Here is a 23348-nt window from a genome sequence, read left to right as displayed (position 1 = left end):
GCAATTAATTTATAGACATGTAGTATGTATATATATATATATATATATATATATATAGAATAATGGAATTTTTATTATTTGGAAAAACGTCGATTTCTGTATACAAGTTTGGAATATCAACTGACCTTCCTCTTAACTCAGTCTGGCGGGGTTTGCTGGTGAAGCTTACATATAGGCAGAAACCCCCGCCTCTTAGATTCAGTAGACATTCCAAGCTTCTATGTAGAACGAGCTCTTGATGTAAAAGAAGAGCTGTGCTTGTGTTTCATCGACTGGCGAAAAATTTTCGACTGGCTCAGTTGGACGAAACTTCTGAAAATACTTAAAGAAATTGGAGTCAACTGTAGAGTTCGACGACTCATTCAAAAGCTTGTACATAGGACAACAAGTGAAGTTGTGCTTAAATAAAGGAGAAACTAATAGTGTGGAGAGTGGAAGAGGAGTCAGACAAGGGTGTAGTATGTCGCCCTAATTATTCAACATTTACAGTGAACGTTTAATGAAGGAAGCATTAATAGGAATTGGATATTTTAAGATTAGAGGACAGATCATTAACAAGATCAGGTATGCAGATGATACGGTTATTATAGCTAGAACCGAAGGCAGACTACAGGGGATTTTCTTTTTACAGCCTCCATTTTCTCTTGCCTTGGCCGATTACTTTCAAACTTCTTGATGGCAGACGCAACTGTCTCTTGCCTTTATTCTCTCTCTTATTCTTTTGATATTTCTTTTTTTTTTTTTTTTTTTTATCTCCTTGCCTATTGAGCTGTCAAATCTCAGCTGGTTGAGGTGAGGCACATTTCTTTTCAGCATGGCACCTAATATTTAAAATCGTGCTATTTTACCTCTCTTTTTTGTTTTGTTTCTTTTTTCTTTATTTATCCTCTTTTAATACAGAAAATAACCTGAGAAAGTTATTAATACATAATATAAATAATTGGGATGCAGCTTTCTTTTTACATCCTTGTTCTTAATTTCTTAATTTGAATTTCATTTTCATTATAAAATGTAGGCATTTCTTCCTAATGCAGGCCATTCACCACCCTGAAAAAAGAAAGAAACAAGACACAGTATAAAAACAACATCTTCTCATTTTGTGTTAATTGTTTTGTAGTTTCTTGTTTTTTCCACGATTTCGTATGCATTTATCACACTGTTTCTCATACGTGTTTATTACTAACACTCACAAAACTGATACACACACAATATTAAAAGGACCTTATAGAAATAAAACAACATAAATAAATAAATAAATAAATAAATAAATAAAAAGAACGTAAGTTTGTACTATATGTCCTAGTGTTGCTCTTTATGTCCTAGAATATCATCCCAACACTAACTAGTGGAAGATTTACGGGGTTTGGGACTTTCAGGCTGAAGCCCACCCAAATTGCATGATTTATTTTTTTTTTTTTCAAAAAAATCTAATGTTAGTCATTCCTATGCGTATAAGCTTCAAGCCCCCCCTCCCCCTCATCCCCATCTAAGTCTAGTGATTTCTATGAAAACAAAGCCTTTCTGAGTGAAGCTTTCTCAAACTATTTTTCTGGATCCGCCATTGTTCGTAATTTATTTTCCAACAAGAAATCTATTCCGGCATCTACCTAAATAGGAAATGTACCTAAAAATTAGAAGGCAGGAGGTACCAGTAGTAGTAATTTGCTATCTAAAGGGTTACTTTGGACTGGTGCAAAGTAACCCCGATTAGAGGCTGAAACCGCCTTCTCCCAGTTTTATTTTTTCTATGACTTTAAAAACGTTTCACGCTACAATTTCGGCTATTGCTTCAAAGTCCCATTATACCTAGTCGTATTCTACGAAACTGACTTACCTTGGACGGAAATGCTTGTAGGTGATATCTTTCAAATTTTGTCGGACTTTACAGTGACTGCTTTCCATACATCTACAAAACAAACCCTCTTAATTAGAACTGATGTTAACCGCCAACATTATAGCCAAAATACATTTAGATATTGTATCTAACGGTGGCAGTTGAAACTTTCTCTTTACAGTTCATGGTTTTAATGACAGAGGAATGTGGAACTCTTTTCATATTTTGTGCTAAGTCTTACGGCACATCATAAAATATCTTCTTAATATATCTCTCTACTGGGTTGTAACCGTCCTAAGTTCGGGTCACTGTTCGGGCAAACATTTATTTGTAACCAACTGCAATTCTGTTCGCTGTCCGTGGCTCGTGGTACTACCAATAAGTATACTCCTGATACTTTAACTTACCTGGACAGGACGATGAAGGACCTCTCCAAGAAAGGTTACAAACTGTTTCCAAAAAGCTCGTCGGTCTCAATAATGAGATGAGCATTAGGCGCCGAGAGGTTCGGGTGTCTCGTCTCGAAAACCTCACGGACGATCAGACGGTCATCCAGACCATAATGCACACAAACATCACTCATACAAACAACGGAAACACACTGGATTAAATAACACTATACTTATTTATTAGAACATTATTTAAAAAAAATAGCGAAGAGGAATGGACACAACACTGAACACTAGATAAATATAATAATTTTCGTCACTGAAATCACACTTTGCCCTTTTCAGGCAATATAGCCCTTTATACATATATGATTATGATTCAGATATCACTGTAAATGCCTCCCTCACACCATTGACACACTTGGGAATTAGCACTAGGGAAAAGTTGTCTGGATCGTCCCATGATGAATCCAGTTGTTACGCTGAACCGTCCTAAAACGTAGAGGTGATTCTTCAGCAAATTAAACAAGAAATTCTCCAAAGTACAATACTGCTGTTGGAGGGCGCGTATGTAACATTTTAAACGCACAAGGTCTGCGGACCTGGGACTTCACTAGTCGGGGCTAGCCGTAAGAAATCGTCCTTCACCGGCTAAATAGCTTGTGCCCCTTCACAATAAGTCGTATCTGAAGCTCGACGCGATGCGCGTAGTTACGGCTTCCAGACCTGGAGTCAAACTCCTCGAGCATCCAAGCTCAAGCTACGGGTTGCAATGGTCAACAGAAAAGTGTTGGCAGTTCATTTCAAAAATCACTCAGTTAACTCACCTGTATGCACATACAAACAGAATACGGAAAACAATTTATGTTAATTTTAGTCAACTGCCTATAATGCACTAGACACGGCGATAACTTTGGCGTGAGAAAGTACAGATAACGGACTGCAGAACAACGCAGTTGGTGCCACTTTGGTTGCTGGAACATCTGGTCAGCCCGTATTTCTCTAATCTATTATAATGTTTCCATAAGCGATTAAAGAAAGCACTTACTTCAGTTCCCAATAACTATAGAATATATACTGTGCATATAATAAGTCAGGGAGAAACACTGAAATGGTTAGTCACTAACTGAAATGTTCTCAGCAAAAACAATGTTTTAAATATATATATGAAAAAATGATGAAAGACTTCTTTGTCCAACTGTGTGGGAAAGAAGCAATTCCCACCAAATAAAGAACTTATGTGCGTTGTAGAATAAAGTATAAATCGAAAATAATAATCACTGTCTTTACGAAATATACAGAGTGTCCACAAAAAATCCTTCTATAACCTGGTAGCGGTTATATATGGTGTCTGAAAGTGGAACGACCTGTCAAGTGCACACGTAGACAGGTTGAGAACCCTTGGCCGTATGACGAAATATGAATAAAATTTTTACTCCTTCCCGGACATCACTTTGACTTTTACGACTTCCCATTCTGTCCATCAATTCTTCCATACGCATTCACTTTCGTTTATAGCCAGCCTCATTTAACCAACAAGGAATAAGCATGGGATGTGGAACAACATTTTATTTAATTTCATTGATTGAAATATAAGATGAGCGAAAAATAGTGGAACTGTTGGAAGATAATTACGTGTTAGTGCTGGAAGAATAATTTCTAACTGTAGTTTCCGTTTGACATAGGAATTGAGAATCGTTCCACTTCCTTCCACTACAGCATGCATCTGGTTAGATGTTTTCTGTCTCATTTATCGCTGTGAGAAATACAATACTCTTATAGGTTTCCCAGTCCAACACCCCCTGGACTTTTTCGTATGGTTTTCCAGAAAGAATTCAGTTTACAAAACTCCATTTTTTTTTCCATTTTAAATTTGATCTGGCTAAAATTTAGGTGAGAATCATTCTAAATAACTGTTAAAATATTATAACATTTGGAGAAACTAACCTCGATCAGAATATGCTCAAAGTTAAGTTAATGTTGAGTTTAAGGTCCCGTTCAGCACCGAGGCTATATGAGACGTGGACCTATTGATTAACGTGGAATCCGAACCACATGAGCTCCCGCCGGGAATCGAACCCGGGTCTCCCACGCCAAAGGCGCGTATGCTTTGAATATGCTTAAAGATCATGGGCATATGACTCGGGTCTTTTTGATGGGCATTCTATTATTACTTCATAATTGTTTCAGTTCCAGCGTCTTACACGGATCTAATGATTTATCGGTACTTCCACACTAGTGTTTAAAATTTCCGGAAATTTTGAGGCTGTTGGTAAGAAACTTTTTTTTCCCTGAAAAATGGACACTTCCTTTTTGATCAAAGGTGGTAATTTAACCTCCTTAGTCCCGAGGTAATGTTTGATAAACTAAACTAGAATGGTGGTGTTCAGACAATCATTTGCAGTCTTTCTAACGCAAAAATGCTTTAGGTTTCAGACCTCGGGGCCCTGAGAACCTGTGACATTATGTTCAGTCTGCTAAACATTTGAACATAGTATACACACGTATGTCATAAGGGAATGGGGTATCGTGTTGAGAAATATACTTTTCTTTCCACTAAGCACTTTTATTTGAGTAGTATTCTATGAATGTACATTTTACCCAAATATTGTGATTAGCATAAAGGTTTCTCATATATAAATCACAATTTATATACATGTTCAAATTAAAATTTATTTTCTAGTACGTACAGTTACAAAAATATTTATTTTGTTACTTGACAGATTTTTGTTCTTTGAGTAAAATTCTGGAAGTGTATATTTTCTTGCAAATATAGTGAGTAGTATAATGCGTTCCTCATGTAAGATTTACATTACTTCTGTATTTTCGTATATAATTTTCTTTTATCTATTACATACTGTATATTAACCAATAACAAGGTAACACTTTACACATTTATTTTTCGGGAAATTAAAAAAAAAAAAAAAAAAGTCGTTCTTGCACACACAGGAATACATCACATTTTCTGCACTTAACTCAGCTTAATTTGGAACACCCTGGTTTCCTGCAACGTTGAAAGGTTTTTCGTCCTGCAGCAACAACAGGAAGATGTTCTGCACCACTAATCCTAACATCAAGGGCAGGTAATGAAGTTGAGTGTTGTCTCTTTTGTTCTGGTTGTTCTAGTTGTGCTGTGTTATCACGTCCAATTTCGATACGCTCTTTCCTTTGCTAAACACAGAGAAAACACTCTGCCACATAAAACCCGAATTCCAAAAAGTGGACGATTGCTTTCTTCGAAACCCCAAAATGCTTTTTCTTTTCCACGTATGACAGCCAAACGTTTGCTAATGCTAAATCTATGAAGGGAAAGAAAACTTTACTGGTCATTTCTTGTTCTGGTATTTATCCTATACAAAGCAACAAGCCAGTTATTTAGGTCTACTCCAATCATATTAATATTGTATTTATTCACAGCATATGGGCGTTGTACTTGAATGTACTCCTTTTGTTTTCTTACAATAGGGTATGCGCAAGTGGTTCAGACCCATGGCATGATGAAGCCAGAATAACGGGTCGGTTATCCATCCATTTAGTAACTGCAATAACTTCATCTTCTCTCACAAGTTCATCGAAGGAACCTCGCCCTGTTTTATTCAAACTTGCATCAGTTTGCAGTTAGGAATGAATAGACAGATTCGCACTCATACATGTTCCAGTATCTAATATACTGTTGTCACGCAAGTAATCAAGAAAATAAATACTCGTGAAATATCTATCAAAATATATCTTAGTACCTTTGCTAAGCGGTTTAGCAAGTTCTTTTACAACCGTTCCTCCTATACCCAAATTTTTTTGAACAGTTCCATTTGGCCATGTAGTTGCTTCTTGATATGTCAGAACTCTGATCAACCGGGATATGATCTTCATCGCTGTTTCCACCTTCAATATCGCTCTAATCAAGAAACTGGGGTATCTGCTGAGGATCTCGCACCATATCTAGAAAAAATATATTGAAAATAAATTTAGTATTCTACTCTGACTGAAGCTTAGAACGGCATTACAATTAGTATTTATGAGGTTAGACATTAAAATGGTTAGACCCACCGAAAAATCTGACTTCAGGTACCTTAGAATCTATTAAAAATGAAGGGTTTTAGAAAAAGTATTTTCCAAATATATTTCAAAAAACCACACACTGTGTCCAAATGTTCAGCAGGCTATACATGTTTTTTGAAGCCACATAACCATGTTTCATGATTTCGCCACCTAATTAAATATTACTAATTTCGAAAGTCTAGACAATCAACGAAAAGTAGGCTACAAAACGTGTTGAAAAGAAAAAAAGAATAAAAACGAAAACCTACCTCTCCTCCAAGAAGTTGAGCAAATCGCCGTGTTTTCACCTGAAGCCATCTTCCTTTGCCGCGTGAAAACAACCAACAAAAGAAGATAACTTCGCGCTTTTGTATATTGAAGACCGATGTTCAACCTTCCACACTGCAGGCGGTAGCGGGTAAAACTCTGATCCGAAGCTTTATATCTCGCATAGAAAAATGTCCAGCAAGCTCGACAAAAGGAGCGGCGAGGTTAAAGACATTATCGTGTAGAACTGGTCTTCAATATACCACATACCAAAAATCTCAGAAAAAAATACTTCATTACGGAGATACAACGGTTCAAACAGTACGAAAATGTGTTGTTTACGTCATGGCAGCAAAAACGGGTTTTGGCGTGACGTCACAGATCGGTATCCCTCTGAGAGTCGCATTAGAAGGTTCAGAGAATCTTTTCATATTACAGTTTCTTACTGAAACTACAAATAAATTTAGTGGAATAGTCAAAGGAAAAGGGCAAAATAAGTAATACTGTATATAAATGTAACGTGTTAATAAGATCTATTTTCCTAGCTTAAAATACATTAAAGATCATTTGTAATGTTCTATCATTACAATATTTTAGATACATGTACACTTAAGCACGATTACCTCATTATTGTATTATACCAAAAACATTAATAGTCTAAGTACTATATTAGATCAAAGTAAGTCACTCACAGATTGAGAATATCTAGGCCACCATATTATAGCTTTTCTTTATTTTGAAGATTTGTCGTGGATCTCCATGCTATTATACTACGGCTACAAATAAGCACTTTCTGCACCAAAAAACTCTTAATGCATTTTTTAAAAATCCTATCCTACTACATCCTTACATTTTTTTCTGTTATTTACTATACATATTAGCAATTAGTCACCACACACCATTGCTACAACTATTATTACCTTAATGCTATAAAAATCGTATTATATAGCACTTTCTTTTCTACTATATTTCTACATGGAAAATTCTTTTCTGGTCTTTGTGGCGGTTTCAAGCTGAAGAAAGCTGTAGCGAATAGAGGCAGAGAGATGATTAAGCCGCTGAAAGAGCATCATAAACAAGATAAGTGCTCGAAAATTTTTCTTCTGATCTAGGCACCATAATAATACAATTTCATACATAGCCTTAAATAATTTTATTTTGGATTTAACTTATTTAGGAGCCAGACTCGTACTTCCAATAGGCTTGATTACCTGGCGCCTAGGATTTTTCGAGCCTGAACAAGGGATATATTAACAGAAATTCGTTATATATTACTGTCTTATTACTTTGAAAGTTTAACTTTTTCTTTTCAATATCCTCACACGAAATAGTTTTCTAAGTATACGAATATAAGTTTATTTATATTCTTTCTTTCGTCAGTTCTGATGTGATGAATGTTTGGTAGGCCTATATGGTGGTACATTTGCAAAAGGTTATATCGTGAAAGTATTGCGTTTTGTGTTCCGAGGTAAAAAAAAAAAAAAAAAAAAAAAAAAAATAGCAAACGTTTGAAGAGTTCAGCCTTTGGTTAAGTTTCGTCCGCGTAGTTTGATTTCTCTTATATTGTTTCACTCACTGGAACAGAATATTGAGTTTATTGCTCATCATGACATATCACAAACTGTCATTATCAATGGACATAGCGCTCGCTTCTAGTGTGAGGGGTCACTGGTTCGAACCCAGGCCATATGAGTTTGTGATGGACAACACTGTATCTGTGGGTTTTCTCGCGAGTCTGACGTTTCCTCCCACATGACCATTCCAAAGATTCTTTCATAATCATTCACTCTCATTAATCATCCGTCTCCCTTTGCCTACAGGACATATTCGTGGAACATAAAAATAGAAACTTCATTTCATTTTATTCAGTAATAAGCCACTATAACTAGTTTGTTATCATTACTGTGTTTTGTATCTGTTTATTTATTGATTTAAATGTTAACTCGTGTATTCAAAACACTTCAGTCGATCTGTAAATGTTCACATGGACTAATATCAACAATTTACGAGTATGATCCATGGATAAAGAAAACGACAGTAAGCGCGAAGATATTATGGTGAAATAATATTGCTAATGTGTAAAGTAATTCGATAATAGCACTGGTGAATTCTCAGAATGCTCATGAACACGATTTCTTCAGTTTGTGCGTCCTTGTGTTGAATTCAGTAAATATATATATATATATTTTTTACTTGCAAAAATGTTTTTTCATGTATTAATTTCCTTGGGCTTGCCCCTGAACGCATAACTATCCACTGCGAAATTGCATACAAGAAATTAGCACTCTACTATCAAATAACTGATTTTTTTTTTTTTTTTTTTTTTTTTTAAAGAATGAATAAAATATACTTCGTAAAGTCGGTTGGTGACCCAAACATCAGAACATTAATTTGTTTGTCATCTCAGGGTGCAAATAATATCAATGATATTGCAAATTAGTACACTACAACTTTGTCCTAAGATATTCAAGTATGTTTAAATAATTGGTTATAAATAGACAAATAGCTTTCTTTTCAAAGAAGCCTTAAATTATGTTACTTTTCTTATTCTTTGTGTTATTAGCAACGTCGTACACATTTCAAAAACATGCATTATATCTTTCACTAAGCCGTTTCCCTAGTGAGTGGCGCAACCATTTTCCCCTGTACCAATGTGTGACGTACAAATATGGTGGTCATTGTTTTAAGCGCACGAGTAGCAAACTGGAATTCAATCGCAAATTTGCACCATTTAGAATCATCGCGTGAGCGAAAGGAAGCATTCTCCTTAATCAGCTGGCTCTGAAGTTTATGTTTTTAGAGCAATAAAAAAATCAGTGGAAACGTCCATTGGAAAAAGAACAAAAATTTTTGTATTAGGTTAATTTTACTAGTAATGAAACCTTTTCTATTCTCTTTCGAACACACAAAAAATGAAAATTCAAAAATTTCAATATTGCGAATATTAAAATAAAAAAATGGACTCGAAAATAAAACTGTTGCAATTACTCTTGAAACTTAATAGTCTGCACTCATTTCCTTTATGTGTGCAGCACAAAGAAAGTAAACCAAACATAATACCAATAAAAATCTCTCACCAAAATGTGCAAGGATGGAACACACAAAAAAAGGCTTATGTTTGAAATAGCGATGCTAAATAATTTGCGTGATGTAGATATTATATACTTAACTGAACGCGAGCACAAGGTAAATGAAATAGAGTCTCTAAATGTAGAAGGTTTCAAATTACTAGCAAATTCAAGTAGATCTAACATGAAGAGAAGGGGATCGTGCATATTGGTTAAAGCAGACTTGGATGCAAACAAAAATACGAAATTTGAAAATTTAAATGTAGATAAACATTTTGAAAGTAGCATAATACAATTATTGCAATGTAATTTAGCTATAGTATGTTTAAATAGAACACATTACTGTAATTTAGACTTATTCGCAAACAAACTGGAAAGAATTGTAAGATATTACCAAGAAAGAAGAAAAAACGTAGCAGTATTAGGGGATATAAATGTTGATTTTTTTGAAAACCGAGAAGGTTGATTTTAAATTTAACGCTACGTTAGAAACGTATGGCCTGAAAGCAATCGTACGAACACCTACTAGAATAACCGAAAATAGCATAACAGCAATAGATCAAATCATTTCATTTATTTTCCATTCAAACTTGGAAATAATTTTCCGATAGTACATGGGATTCGTCATGGTTAATTGAAGCAGTACATGTATTAGACACATTTGTTAAACATAATTCATACATTTATACATTATAGTAATTTGAAATATCATTATACCAATACTACAGCATACCTCATACATAAATGGGCCTATCTTGTTAATTTGTTATTACTATTTACATTGTGACTATTGATTATATTCATTTATTGTATAGAAGCAATATGACAATAGGTATTTTAATTTTCTTTTGAATGCAATATTAAACTTGATTACCTTTAATTTGTTTGGTAACTTATTGTATAGCATAATACCAGCATATTTTACTCCCTTTTCGTACATTGCTGTTCTATGGTTTGGTGGATTAAAATTAGTCTTTTTTTTTTTTTCTTGTGTTATAATCATGCACGTCACCGTTTGTTGTGCACTCATTTATATTGGATCTTACAAATTCCATTAAGCAATATATATACAAACACGGTAAAGGCAGTATAGCTAGTTCTTTAAAATATTTTCTACAGGAATCTCGGGGTCCTACACCAGCCAGGATTCGCACAACCCTTTTTTAAAGAACAAATATATATCTACTTTGTACAGTATTTCCCCACAATATTAATCCATATCTTAGTATCGATTCAAATGAGCAGTAATATAATATTTTTGCTGTATTTTGGTTTATAATGTTTTTAATGGTTTGTACTTCGAAACACATTTTTCTTAACCTATTCGCAATTTTTTTATATGATAATCTCATTTTAAATTTGCTGATATATGTACACCTAAAAATTTTACGGAACTAACTTGTTTTATTTCGTTTTCTCCTATTTTTATGCTTCCTTTATCTAAATTGTTGTTTGTTAATTTAAAGCTTATTGACAAGGTTTTTTTCTGAATTTACTATTAACTTATTATGATCAAATCATTTCGTTAGCTGTTTTACGGTATTTTCTATGTTAGTAGCTAATTGTTGATGGTTTTTGCTTGTTATTGCTACACTTGTGTCATCCGCGAATAATGTGGCTTTTGCAAAGTTTAAATTATCAGGGAGATCGTTTATATATATCAAAAACAGTAATGGCCCAAGAATTGATCCTTGTGGTACGCCGCGTTTTATTTTATTCACTGTAGATGTGAAAGCAGTTACTTTTGAGTTTCTCCCATCTACTCTAGTTATTTCCACCAGCTGCATTCTATCTGTCAAATATGAACGAAACCAGTTTCTTATTACTCCTCTTATTCTACATTTCTCTATTTTATATAAAAGTTCTTTATGAGGCACTAAGTCAAACGCTTTAGTAAGGTCTAAAACAATCCTATGCACTTATTTCTTTTATCTAGTAGTTCACTTACGTAATTCAGATATTGGTAAATAGCGGTTTCCATTGATTTTCCTTGAATAAATCCATGCTGATCTTTTAAAATTGTTCCAGTACATTGTAAATATAGTGTAACCTGTTTGTTCATTGCTAATTCTAATATTTTCGCAAATGTTGTAAGAAGAGAAATCGGTCTATAGTTACCGATATCCATTTTATCCCCTTTTTTATAAATTGGTTTACCTTTGGTAACTTCTTATTTATCAGGAAATACTCCTGTTTGGAAAGAAAGGTTTATTAAATAGCATAAAACTTCAGCTAGAGAACTGTTTACAACTTTTCTGATAAGCACAGACGGTACTTCATCAATGCCTGCTGATCATTTATTTTTCATTTGATTGATAATTTTAATTACGTCGGTCACATTTACAGGATATATGTACACTCATGTCCAAAATGATTATCGCATATCTATAACTGTTTTCTTGTAAGAATATAATTTGATAATGATATAGCAGGGTACTTCTAATATTGATACCATGTGTATAATCAGGAAATGAATATTTGTGGCAAATTTCATAGGGAAAGAATTATAAATACGAAAATTAGAGTGAGTAAAACAAAATTTTGCTAAATGGAGATGAAAGTTTTATTTTCGTTTTATTGTTCTTATTTACTGCTCTTTTGACATTAAATTTGCAACATATATGTCTTTGCCGATTATACACATTCCAATATTATAAGAAATACCAGGCGAATTCGTTAACAAATTATATTTCTAGAAAGACATATTTATAGACATGCGACAATAATTTTGGACATGAGTGTACATTGAATATAGATTATTTTTTATGTTAACTTTTCAAAATTGGTTGTTATTTTTGTGTTTGTCATATATTCTACTTAAATTTGTATAACAAGAATTAAGTGTGTCTCAAATCATTTGTGGGTTACGAATTACTTCATCATTGTGTTTTATTTCAGTAATATTTTCTCTTGTTTGATTTATTTTAAGTTCATTATTTACTAACTATCATCGCTTTGGTCTTATTAGCCGAATGCTGTAGTATAGTTTCGTTGTGCATTTGTTTTGCTGCTATAATTACACATTTATATATATGTTTACATTTCTTGTAATATTTTTCAAATGCTTCAGTAGTACTTCCTTCCTTCCTTAACAAGTTTAGTGTTTTCATTTTTTGACTGGAAATTTTAATACCCTGAGTACACCATTGTTTGGAAGCTTTTGTTTGCAAAGTAGCACTCTTTTTGGGAAAAGCTACATTGAAATAGTAACTAAAGTTATCAAGAAAAACGTTTCAGGCTTCATTTACGTCATTGTGCAAAAATACTTCTTCCCAATTTTCATCTTTAATTAGCATTTTAAAGTGCATAATATTATTTGTATTAAAATTCCGCCTATATGCGTGTATTTTTTCTTGTTCCCGTTTTAAAGACGTATTTTTATTTATTGGTACATCAATAGTGAAGACTTGACCGAGATGGTCAGAAAACCCAGTGTTTACTACCCTAGCATGACTATTTAATATAAACTCATTTATCAGAAGTTACGGGTGCCCACAAAGGGGGGCTATGACGCAAACTGCGTCATTGAAATATTTGGGGGGTTACAAATCTATATAAATATGTTTGAGGGGGTGTAAAAATTAATCGAAAAGATTTTATTTTCATGGAAGAACACCTACGGATAGACAAATAGGGGGAAGTGCTTCATGGACATAAGAGGGGGGGGGGGCACCACTGCAAAAGTTGATCTATTGCTGTTTTGGTATTTTTGGTTATTCTAGTAGGTGTTCGTACGATTGCTTTCGGGCCGTACGTTTCTAACATAGCATCAAATTTCTGGGTTCAGATCAACTTCTGATAAATGAGTTTATATTAAATAGTCATGCTAAAGTAGTAAACACTGGGTTTTCTATCCATCGCGGTCAAGTCTTCACTATTGATGTACCAATAAATAAAAATACGTCTTTAAAACGGAAACAAGAAAAAAAATACACGCATATAGGCGGAATTTTAATACATGGTATAACATTGTGCACTTTAAAATCGTAATTAAAGATGAAAATTGGGAAGAAGTATTTTTGCACAATGAAATAAATGAAGCCTGGAACATTTTTTTTTTTTTTTTTTTATAACTTTAGTTACTATTTCAATGTAGCTTTTCCCAAAAAGAGTGCTACTTTGCAAACAAAAGCTTCCAAACAATGGTGTACTCAGGGTATTAAAATTTCCAGTCAAAAAATGAAAACACTAAACTTGTTAAGGAAGGAAGGAAGTACTACTGAAGCATTTGAAAAATATTACAAGAAATGTAAACATATATATAAATGTGTAATTATAGCAGCAAAACAAATGCACAACGAAACTATACTACAGCATTCGGCTAATAAGACCAAAGCGATGATAGTTAGTAAATAATGAACTTAAAATAAATCAAACAAGAGAAAATATTACTGAAATAAAACACAATGATGAAGTAATTCATAACCCACAAATGATTTGAGACACATTTAATTCTTATTATACAAATTTAAGTAGAATATATGACAAACACAAAAATAGCAACCAACTTTGAAAAGTTAACATAAAAAATAATCTAAATTCAATGTACATATATGTCTATAAATATGTCTTTCTAGAAATATAATTTGTTAACGAATTCGCCCGGTATTTCTTATAATGTTGGTATGTGTATAATCGGCAAAGACATATATGTTGCAAATTTAATGTCAAAAGAGCAGTAAATAAGAACAATAAAACGAAAATAAAACTTTCATCTCCATTTAGCAAAATTTTGTTTTACTCATTCTAATTTTCGTATTTATAATTCTTTCCCTATGAAATTTACCACAAATATTCATTTCCTGATTATACACATGGTATCAATATTAGAAGTGCCCTGCTATATCATTATCAAATTATATTCTTACAAGAAAACAGTTATAGATATGCGATGATCATTTTGGACATGAGTGTACATATATCCTGTAAATGTGACCGACGTAATTAAAATTATCAATCAAATGAAAAATAAATGGTCAGCAGGCATTGATGAAGTACCGTCTGTGCTCATCAGAAAAGTTGTAAACAGTTCTCTAGCTGAAGTTTTAAGCTATTTAATAAACCTTTCTTTCCAAACAGGAGTATTTCCTGATAAATTAAAGGTTACCAAAATTAAACCAATTTATAAAAAGGGGATAACATGGATATCGGTAACTATAGACCGATTTCTCTTATTAAAACATTTGAGAAAATATTAGAATTAGCAATGAACAAACAGGTTACAATATATAAATTTTACAGCTCACCTCCCTCCCTACAGGTTACACTATGTAGGTAACTCTCCTTCCTAGTTAAGCAAATGTAAGCAGATGATTTACCCCCTCCCCTCGTAAGCATTTTTTTAGATCTATTGTTTCGTGGCTTTCAGAGTCTGTTTTAGCTCATTCAAAGTATGTCTGATCGTGCTGTTTTTTTTTTTTTTTTTTTTTTTTTTTTTAATTTTATTTTATAGAAGGGTTAATTCATTGGCAATATGTTCTGGTGGCGTATGATATCTTCAAAGAACTTCTTTCGTTGAATTTTTACTTTATTTCTGTTATTTTTAACAAACTAACAACTCAATAACTTGCATGTATGCTCACCTCAGCATGATCTTTCTTCAACTTTTGAATTACCATACTCAGAAGTTGAAAACAATTATATACCTATTCTTCTGAAGAAAAAAAAAGCGAACTATAATATTCCCTTCCTTTCTTTTTCGCTAAAATCCGGGTTATTTAAGCGTCCGGAGAAACATTTTTGGAACGCCGGGACGCAGATCTCTATCGTGGGATGGTTCCGGATTTTCCGGGACGAATGGCAACCCTACCCTTACTATACATATTTCGCATGTTGCTCTTTGTTAAAACCAACATTGAATTACTTAACACACCATCAACCCATAAATACGATACCAGACGTAAGAATAAAATCTCCAGCAAACAACATCGCACAAAGTTATACAAAAGGAATCCAACATTTATGGATACCATATTATATAATAAACTTCATCAGTAAATTCGAATGACAAAGCAAAGAGGAGAATTCAAGAGATTAGTGAAAACCTATCTATTACAGCACTGTTTTTATTCCTTGAATGAATACCTAAATGATCGGATTACTGATAGTGTTAAAAATGCCTATTTTTTTTTTCTTTGACCGTAGATGTAGGCTAATATTTTAATGGAATCAGTATGTATATGTCACAACTATGTATGTTTATGTATGCCTTGATGAGTCTTATTCATACGCACGGATTCGTGTAATATGTATGATTATAAAGACGAAATAAAATGAAATTATGTTAGTAAAAGATAAAGCAAACACACCTGCAGAGGAAAGATGATAATCCTTTTTATAGAATTTAATATCGAGCTTCAATCTCTATATGCCAATTTGCAATTCCAGTACAACTAGTTCTTTTATCATTTATTTCTTGATTTTCCTTCCACATCTGTTAAAAAGTTATAAAAGATACTTCTTTCCACCTTCTATAATAAGGAACTTGTGTGTGACAAAGACGAGACTAGTTTTCATGTCAAAACTGTGTAACTAAATAAATGGAACAGGTGTTTGCTACTGTTCGAAAATTAAGTTCTTGTATTTGACAACAATCAAGCAATTCATGCTGGGATTTATTTGACCATTTGCTTTAGCCCTGTCGATGTGACCTAAACATGACCTATCAATGTAGTATTAAAATAGAAGACCAGCTTAGTAAATTTAACTACCATCATCATGAAGTCTGTTTCCAACAAGAAATATTTAAATAATATAGTTATGACAGATTTTGCCGCCCAATGCAAATGCACGTGTTACACATACGGTAGAACCGGCCCTGATGGAAGCTGTTCTTGGAACTCTAAATGCATTGTCCTGCTATCTCATACCATTTTTGTTCTATACGGATCCAATATTGAAACCGGAAGTGGTTAAATCTATCACCTCCGGTTTCCATAGAGGAATAAAACTGAGAAAAAAACTTGTTCTTTACACACTAAATCTATTTTTAAAAAATTTCGTTATCTCTAATAGTTTTCACTGCCATACCTGTTGATAGACGAATGAACGGAAAGGGTGGTTCTAGGCTTTCCATACTTTTGCGTGCCATATTTCGAAGTCTTAAACTGCTTTATTTCACAAATTGACTACTTGCGAGATTCTAACTAATTTCGTATTATTAGATATATGCCTAACCAGTATATCTAGAAACCTTTTTTTTTTTTTTTTTTTTGTCTATTTCATCTTCAGTGCATTAGTAAAGCCAATATCAAGTATTTTTGACTATGTTCAATCCAGTTCTGCTTTATGAAAATCCCCCGTTTCTTTGTTTGTCGAGTCGCCTTCCACCTTAGTCGCTGCGAATACAAAAGGATAAACTGTGTGAACACAATAGATTGGAGCTGAGCTGATTTTGGGTTTATCGTCCCGTTCAGCAGCGAGGCTATATGAGATGTGAACCTACTGATTAACGTGGCATCCGAACCACATGAGCTCCCACCGGGAATCGAACCCGGATCTCCCACGCCAAAGGCGCGTACGCTAACCGCTTAGCCACAAAGGAGCTCTCAATAGAATGGAGTATCAACTACCATCATGATATGCCTTTCTGTTTTTACCTTATCCTTTTAATTAAATTTATTTTTTGGTTTTTCAACATCTATAGAAACATATTTTTTAGACATGATAATTCAAACCATAATATCAGACTTGTTAGGAGAAAGCAATACCTTTTGCTCTTCATTTCGTGTAGTTGACCTGTCAAAATTGCTGCTAAGGCGGCTACCTCGGTTCCTTCCATAACATATGTTTCGTGTTCTACGCGCCGAAGAATAGCGATGGCAATCCATTCTTCTTTTACGACTACCTGAAAACAGGAGGAAAACTAATGTCTTACAAATTAGGTTCTCACACATTTCATATCTATTAAAAAAAAAAAAAAAAAAAAAAAAAAAAAAACTCCTTCCTCGTCTTATGGCCTAGACGCATGCTGTTAGTGTGAAAGAAACCCGGTTCGATTCCTGATAGGAAAGCATTGAACGCACTACAGTGGTTCATATCTAGGGTTGCTATCTTTTAATAATAATAATAAAAAAAAAAGACACACACTTGCTGAACATGTGGAGATTGCTGGTTCCTGAGGCCCAAATTTGTACAGGGAACAATTTATTAGGAACAATATTGTAGGAAGAGGTGCATTTATTCATGAATAAAAATTGCAATGGAAAACAAACGAAAAACACACGAAACACAAAGCTCGTAGCATTAGTTTAGAGGTTAATTGAACAGAAGTTACGGACCACTAAACCGGTCAAAGAGTAACATCAATTGTTGCGGTTTCACTGCTGCCAAAATTTTAACGATAGAATCAAAAGGGAGCCCGCGGTTGGAGAAGGTCCGTAGGGAGTGGGCGTGTCAGCAACGAATGGTAGGCGCATAAATGAGGATAGTGCAAAAAGCACTTTATACCTACAGCGCACTTGTATACAGGATTCCTACTGATCTGCAGAAACCTATTTCCCTGACTTCTTCCTGACCTTTAGCAGGAACGTACATTTCACTTCCCACCCATAAAAATTGTTACCAACGTTCCATACTGTGATCATTAATGGTTGGCTAAGCTGAAATTGGTGTACAATCAATGTTAGAAAAAATATATTTTATAAAACCTCTGACTTTCCCTGACCTGCGCCATTTTCCCTGAATTCCCTGATCAGTAGGAACCCTGGTATAGGTTATAGCACTTGTCATATTTTCACACTAGTAACTGTGTACTTGTGACCATAAAATACACGTTCCATACATTGTACAGAAACACTCTGACCTGACAATTAATGTTATACAGTCGTCTTTCATAGGCACTCATTCATTTTAACAGTTATAATGGTTATAGCACTTGTAATTGTTTCATACTTGTAAAATACTAGTTTCCCATATTGTGCAGAAGTGCTCCGCCAGTGGAATTTTATATCCTAGACAGTTCTCTTTCATATGGATTTACTAATTTTAACTTTAACAAATTTTACGATGATCTATTGTAAATCTGCACCAATTTAAAGACTGCAACTTTACTTTAGGGAACAACAAGCAAGACTTCTAATAATACTTCACCAGATGCCTTCGGCACCCTAACTGCTAGAGATACTCGCCTGCCTTCGCTACATCCGATCACTACACTTCAGGGTACGTCATGAAATAACTGTAATGCCAACATATCCAACATAGATGGAAAGTTATTTGTAGAACGCGAGCTTTTACGATAATGAACAACTACTTTTTAGAAACAAGTTATTTATACATTAATTATATATAGCCATTTTCAACTCTACCGCTACAAATAAAAGACTTTAGTTGGGTACCAGGTTATAATGCATTAGTATTCATTGTTTTCGCTAAAAGCTATGCAAAACTGTCGTAGCAATTAAACATCGCACGCACCTATAAGGGTAATGCCATACTGTGAATATATTTTACAATGGGAGAGTCCCTGCTTCGATCCCCGGCCAAGTAAGTTCGTAGTGGACAACATCGTGTCCATGGGTTTTCTCCGGGTACCATAGGTGGCGCCAGGATTTTAATAATGTGGGTGCAGGCTAGGATGGGATAACACATCCTAACATTGTTGCCAGAACGCTCTGCTGTATTGAGCCTTAAGATCTCAAAAGTAATCCCTAAGTTTTACTCAGAAAAAATCTAGAAAAACACGATGCAATAGCAAGTAATTTATGAGAGGCTTAATAGGTCACTCCAATATATTCAAACATACGAAACAATAAATATACAAAATAGAAAGGGTTATTGTAAAAAATCTGAAATTCGAAGTTAATGTGGGAGCAGTTGCCCCATTGCACCCACTGTGGCGCCGCCTATGCCGGGTACTGCAGTTTTCCCCCACATTCTTATTCTACCAATTTTTTCATCATCATTCACTTGCATTAAATATCGTCCCCCTTGGCAAGGTTCTAGATTACTGGTCCCCCTTTCCATTTAGCAGTAATAAAGATAAAAAAGAACGTGCCTTTCGGGGCTCTAACCCAACTTCACTCGCTAAGGCTCGCTCGGCAATATTGTATAAATTAAATGCATAAACTTCATTACAGAAAGAAGCCAACGCAGCTAATAACCTACATGGAGGACCAGTAATCTAGAACCTTCCCGTCTCCCTTAGCCTAAACTGCATAATTGTGTGACATTAAACTGAAAATTTTCATTTTCTTTTCTTTCGTAAAGGGAATGAGAAATATTGGCATAGATTTGGAACTGGGGGGCCAAAATCATGTAAAATCGCCATGTTTACAAAAGAAATGAGTTGATGTTACGTAAACGTAATTACTAAGTACTAACCTAACCTAACCTAGCCTAAACCATCAACAACACAGGAAATATAGGAAAAAAGTACGAGTTTTAAGCGACGAATTCTGCCCCCTCCCAAATCCAAAAATCCTAACCTAACTTAAACCATAAAAAAAAAACAGAAAATATAGCAAGAAAGCACGAAATTTAAGCAGAATATTCTCCCCCACCCACACCAAATCCAAAGATATGCCGAAATATCTAATAAACGAACACTAATTCTTGAGGAATTATTTCTAATCTTCTTTCTAACACACTTTTTTAAAAGTGAAATATAATTATTATTTGTTGGCCTTATATCTTCATCTCTACGTTTATGTTTCAAGAAAATGATGAATTTGTACCGGTAGTCACATGTAGGCCGATGTATTGTTATTCTGCACACATTTTGTTACAGCAATAAAATTGGACTCTCACCATTTAAACATTGTGAACACCTACTGTAGGCCTATAGCTTCGGTCGCCAGAGTTTCTAGCAGCTTTATCTGCGTATTATGCGACCATTGTTTCATTTAATGCGATAAGTACGCCTACTGTTATGGAAATTACTACCATTGCTTCTTACATCAAATCAAATCTACTTAAGTACAGGAACTTGATTGTTGTTTGGTGGCTGGGTGTTGCGGCGAACACCTGTAATCCAGCTGGAGGCCGGAAATCGCTATTGGTAGGATCTCCTCTGGTTCCCTGGGGAAGATATGGTGCGCATAGCGTCCGGAGTCTAATGAGGTCCCTGCCCCTTATCCTTCGTGTATACATTCCTACACATAGCACTCTAGGCATAGGCATAGATTACTCACTCTACCTATGTAAGCCACTACCATCAACCGATTTCTTTTTCTCACGAACAAGGTCGAAGGTTCAAACCATGCTAGCACATGCATTTTTTTTTTTTTAATGAAATTTGTTCAATTTAAGTTTCAGATGAAAGATATAACCAAGTTCCTATTTTTAAAAAATAGTATAATTTAATTTAAAGCTAACATTAAACATTTCTCCGTTCAGTGTTGTATCTAGTTTACATACAACTGAAGCCATGTTCATTTTTAAGAGCATGCAATAAAAAGGTAATTGTAAACAACATGGACCCGTATTTTAATTTATATTTTGGCATTATTTTGTTTGTGCTTACACGTGTATACTCATACACCGTGTTCATGGTTTGTAAATAAACCATGTTGACAGTGGTGTAATGCTAGAATTTTTGGTAAGTATACGCTCGATCGCTTTCAAAAGCATAGCGTATATGGAAGATTATTTGGCGTATACGCACCCCAACATATGCTCATTCTTTCGTAAATTTAAGGTGAGTATACGCTGGAATTAGAAAGATTTTAAGTGGGTATACGCCGTATACTCTCGTGTACGCCCCATTACATCCCTGCATGTTGATGTAAATATATTGTATTGATGATTTGAAATGCTGTAATAACATGCGATGCAGGCGCCACCTAGGAGCATTTGTTGCAAGCTACTGAAGTAACATTACAAATTACAGTCAATAGATACTGTTGTATTGAGATACACAAAGAAAATCAAACGCAAATAACTGTTATACCTTGAAGACAATTACAGTAGAGGTTAGGTTATTTTTCACTGATGGTAAACAAAAATTTCAACAGTATGAATTTAACAGAGACATTTGCTTCAAAGTTTTCTTCCCCCACTCACAGAATAGTGTGTTATATGTACGCCTTCATTTGTTAGTAATTGCTTATATAGGCTCCACCTAATAGCATTTACTGTAAGCTACTCAAACAACATGATGAACCATTTTTACAAATTACAGACAACATGTGATGTCGTAGGTAAAATACATATAACGAAAATGGAACATACTGTATTGATAGTTTGAAATGTTATAATAACACACACGATAGAGGCGCCACCTAAGAGCATTTGCTGTAAGCTACTGAAGTAACAAACCATCGTTACAATTTACAGTCAATAGATGCTGTTGTGGTTAGATACATACTTTGAATTAAACGCAAATGAACTGTTATACCTTGAAGACAATTAAAGCAGATGTTAGGTTATTTTTTCATTGATAATAAACAAATATTTCAATAGTATGAATTAAAGAGAGACATTTGCTTCAAAGTTTGGACATCTTTTGAGTAAATGCGTTTGAAAATTTGACACAATTTCATTTACATATGTATAAAAGAAAATGAATGTAACTATTTTTTTTCTCGGTTACTCTTTAGACCACTTGCCGATTTTGACGACTTTTGGTATGTAAGTGCACCCTGGCCTAACTTAAATGTTTAACACATTCCCGGCAAGGTGGTTGAATTGTTTCACATGTAAAAACATGCTTGTTTGACTTCTGTCTAGACAATTACAAAAATTGTGATGATTTTTTTTTTTTTTTTTTTTAGTGAACCCTGGTTTAACTCAGGTTCTCATTACATTTTAGTCATGGTGCAGAAAAGGGGTGAGGACCCATACGTACATGTAAAAACAATCGAAAACGACCGATAATAGTGTCATATTCATGGTTTTCAGGATAGTAGAGATTGTTAGTGAACGATGCCTTTAAATCAAAATTCGTCCCGCATCGGCATGGGGAATGAGGTGAGGGAATGAAATTTAAAATAATTGAAAAATGATTTATATTAGTGTCCAATCTATAGTTTTTGGGAACGCTGTAATCAATAGTGACATTCCCTTCCATGGGAGGTGAGAAGGGTTAATGGAAGGCGGACGTAATCTAAGGGCAGATTTAGGATTTAGATTTCTGGGCTTTTGGCATCTATGGCGATTTAGGCGTCACGAATGACGCCCCTCGGCGAGCACACTATCCGGGGAAAGGGAAGTAAGAAAGGATTGGGGAAGGAAGAAAGTGGTCTGGTACCTATAAGTTAGGTATCACCCTGGCATTTGCCAGGTATGAATTAGGAAAACCTCAATCAGGATGGCTTGCCTGAAAAAGGTTTTTACATTTTTTCGACCGAGTGTCTAAGGGTATCGAAGGGGTTCAAATGTTCTTCATCGACCTATTCCCCCAGTCCTAGGAATAGGCATATTAGCTAGTCTATATTGCAATAATGAAAAAGGTATTGTATGTTACAATTTTCTGAACCTATCCTAACCTATGATACATCACACAATTTGATACAAATTTCTGAACTTATCCCAAACTGGGTTTCTATTATGTCATTTTCATTAAAATGCCTTTCCTTAAATGGGTGAGGGATTTCCTTCTAGGAAATAGGGTACCGTAAGACGGGGTTACTTTGCACAAAATATGAAAAGAGTTTCACAGTCGTCTGTCGATAAAACCATGAACTGTAAAGATGAAGTTTCAACTGCCACCGTAAGATAGAATATCTAACTGTATTTTGGCTATGTGGTTGGGGGTTAACATAAGTTCTAATTACCCGGAGGGTTTGTTGTAGAGACATGGGAAACAGTATT

At 34.4% G+C, this 23348-nt stretch overlaps 1 protein-coding gene across 6 annotated transcripts; it reads right to left on the bottom strand.

Moving 5' to 3' along the window:
* Positions 1-439: 439 nt before the first annotated feature.
* LOC145688186 (uncharacterized) lies at positions 440-21882 on the bottom strand. Of its 6 annotated transcripts, none has more exons than XM_081762054.1 (4): positions 21768-21882; positions 17306-17442; positions 1835-1906; positions 440-1047 (listed from the first exon to the last, which is right to left on the bottom strand). In XM_081762054.1, the coding sequence occupies exons 1-4, from the start codon at positions 21855-21857 to the stop codon at positions 1026-1028; spliced, it is 321 nt and encodes a 106-aa protein (XP_081618180.1). In that variant the 5' UTR covers positions 21858-21882; the 3' UTR covers positions 440-1025. The 6 variants fall into 6 exon arrangements, with proteins under 6 accessions (XP_081618180.1, XP_081618183.1, XP_081618181.1 ...); XM_081762057.1 differs by lacking the exon at positions 21768-21882 and adding an exon at positions 20346-20487 and having other exon boundaries at positions 443-1047; XM_081762055.1 differs by lacking the exons at positions 1835-1906; positions 21768-21882 and adding an exon at positions 19014-19126 and having other exon boundaries at positions 454-1047.
* Positions 21883-23348: the final 1466 nt, after the last annotated feature.

The sequence above is a fragment of the Thermobia domestica genome, chromosome 6 (assembly GCF_964235325.1).
Source record: "Thermobia domestica chromosome 6, izTheDome1.hap1.1, whole genome shotgun sequence".
Classification (NCBI taxonomy): Eukaryota; Metazoa; Arthropoda; class Insecta; order Zygentoma; family Lepismatidae; genus Thermobia; species Thermobia domestica.
This window is presented reverse-complemented; position numbering and strand designations above follow the sequence as displayed.

Bases quoted from the DNA above. Each gene is read 5' to 3' on its own strand.
- LOC145688186 (XM_081762051.1), bottom strand. From the start codon at position 19,113: ATGGACACGATGTTGTCCACTACGAACTTACTTGGCCGGGGATCGAAG. The intron at 17,443-19,013 runs GTGCGTGCGATG...TCCTGTTTTCAG, and splicing joins GTATGGCATTACCCTTATAG to GTAGTCGTAAAAGAAGAATG. The intron at 6,163-17,305 runs GTATTGCTTTCT...TATTTTTTCTAG, and splicing joins CACGAAATGAAGAGCAAAAG to ATATGGTGCGAGATCCTCAG.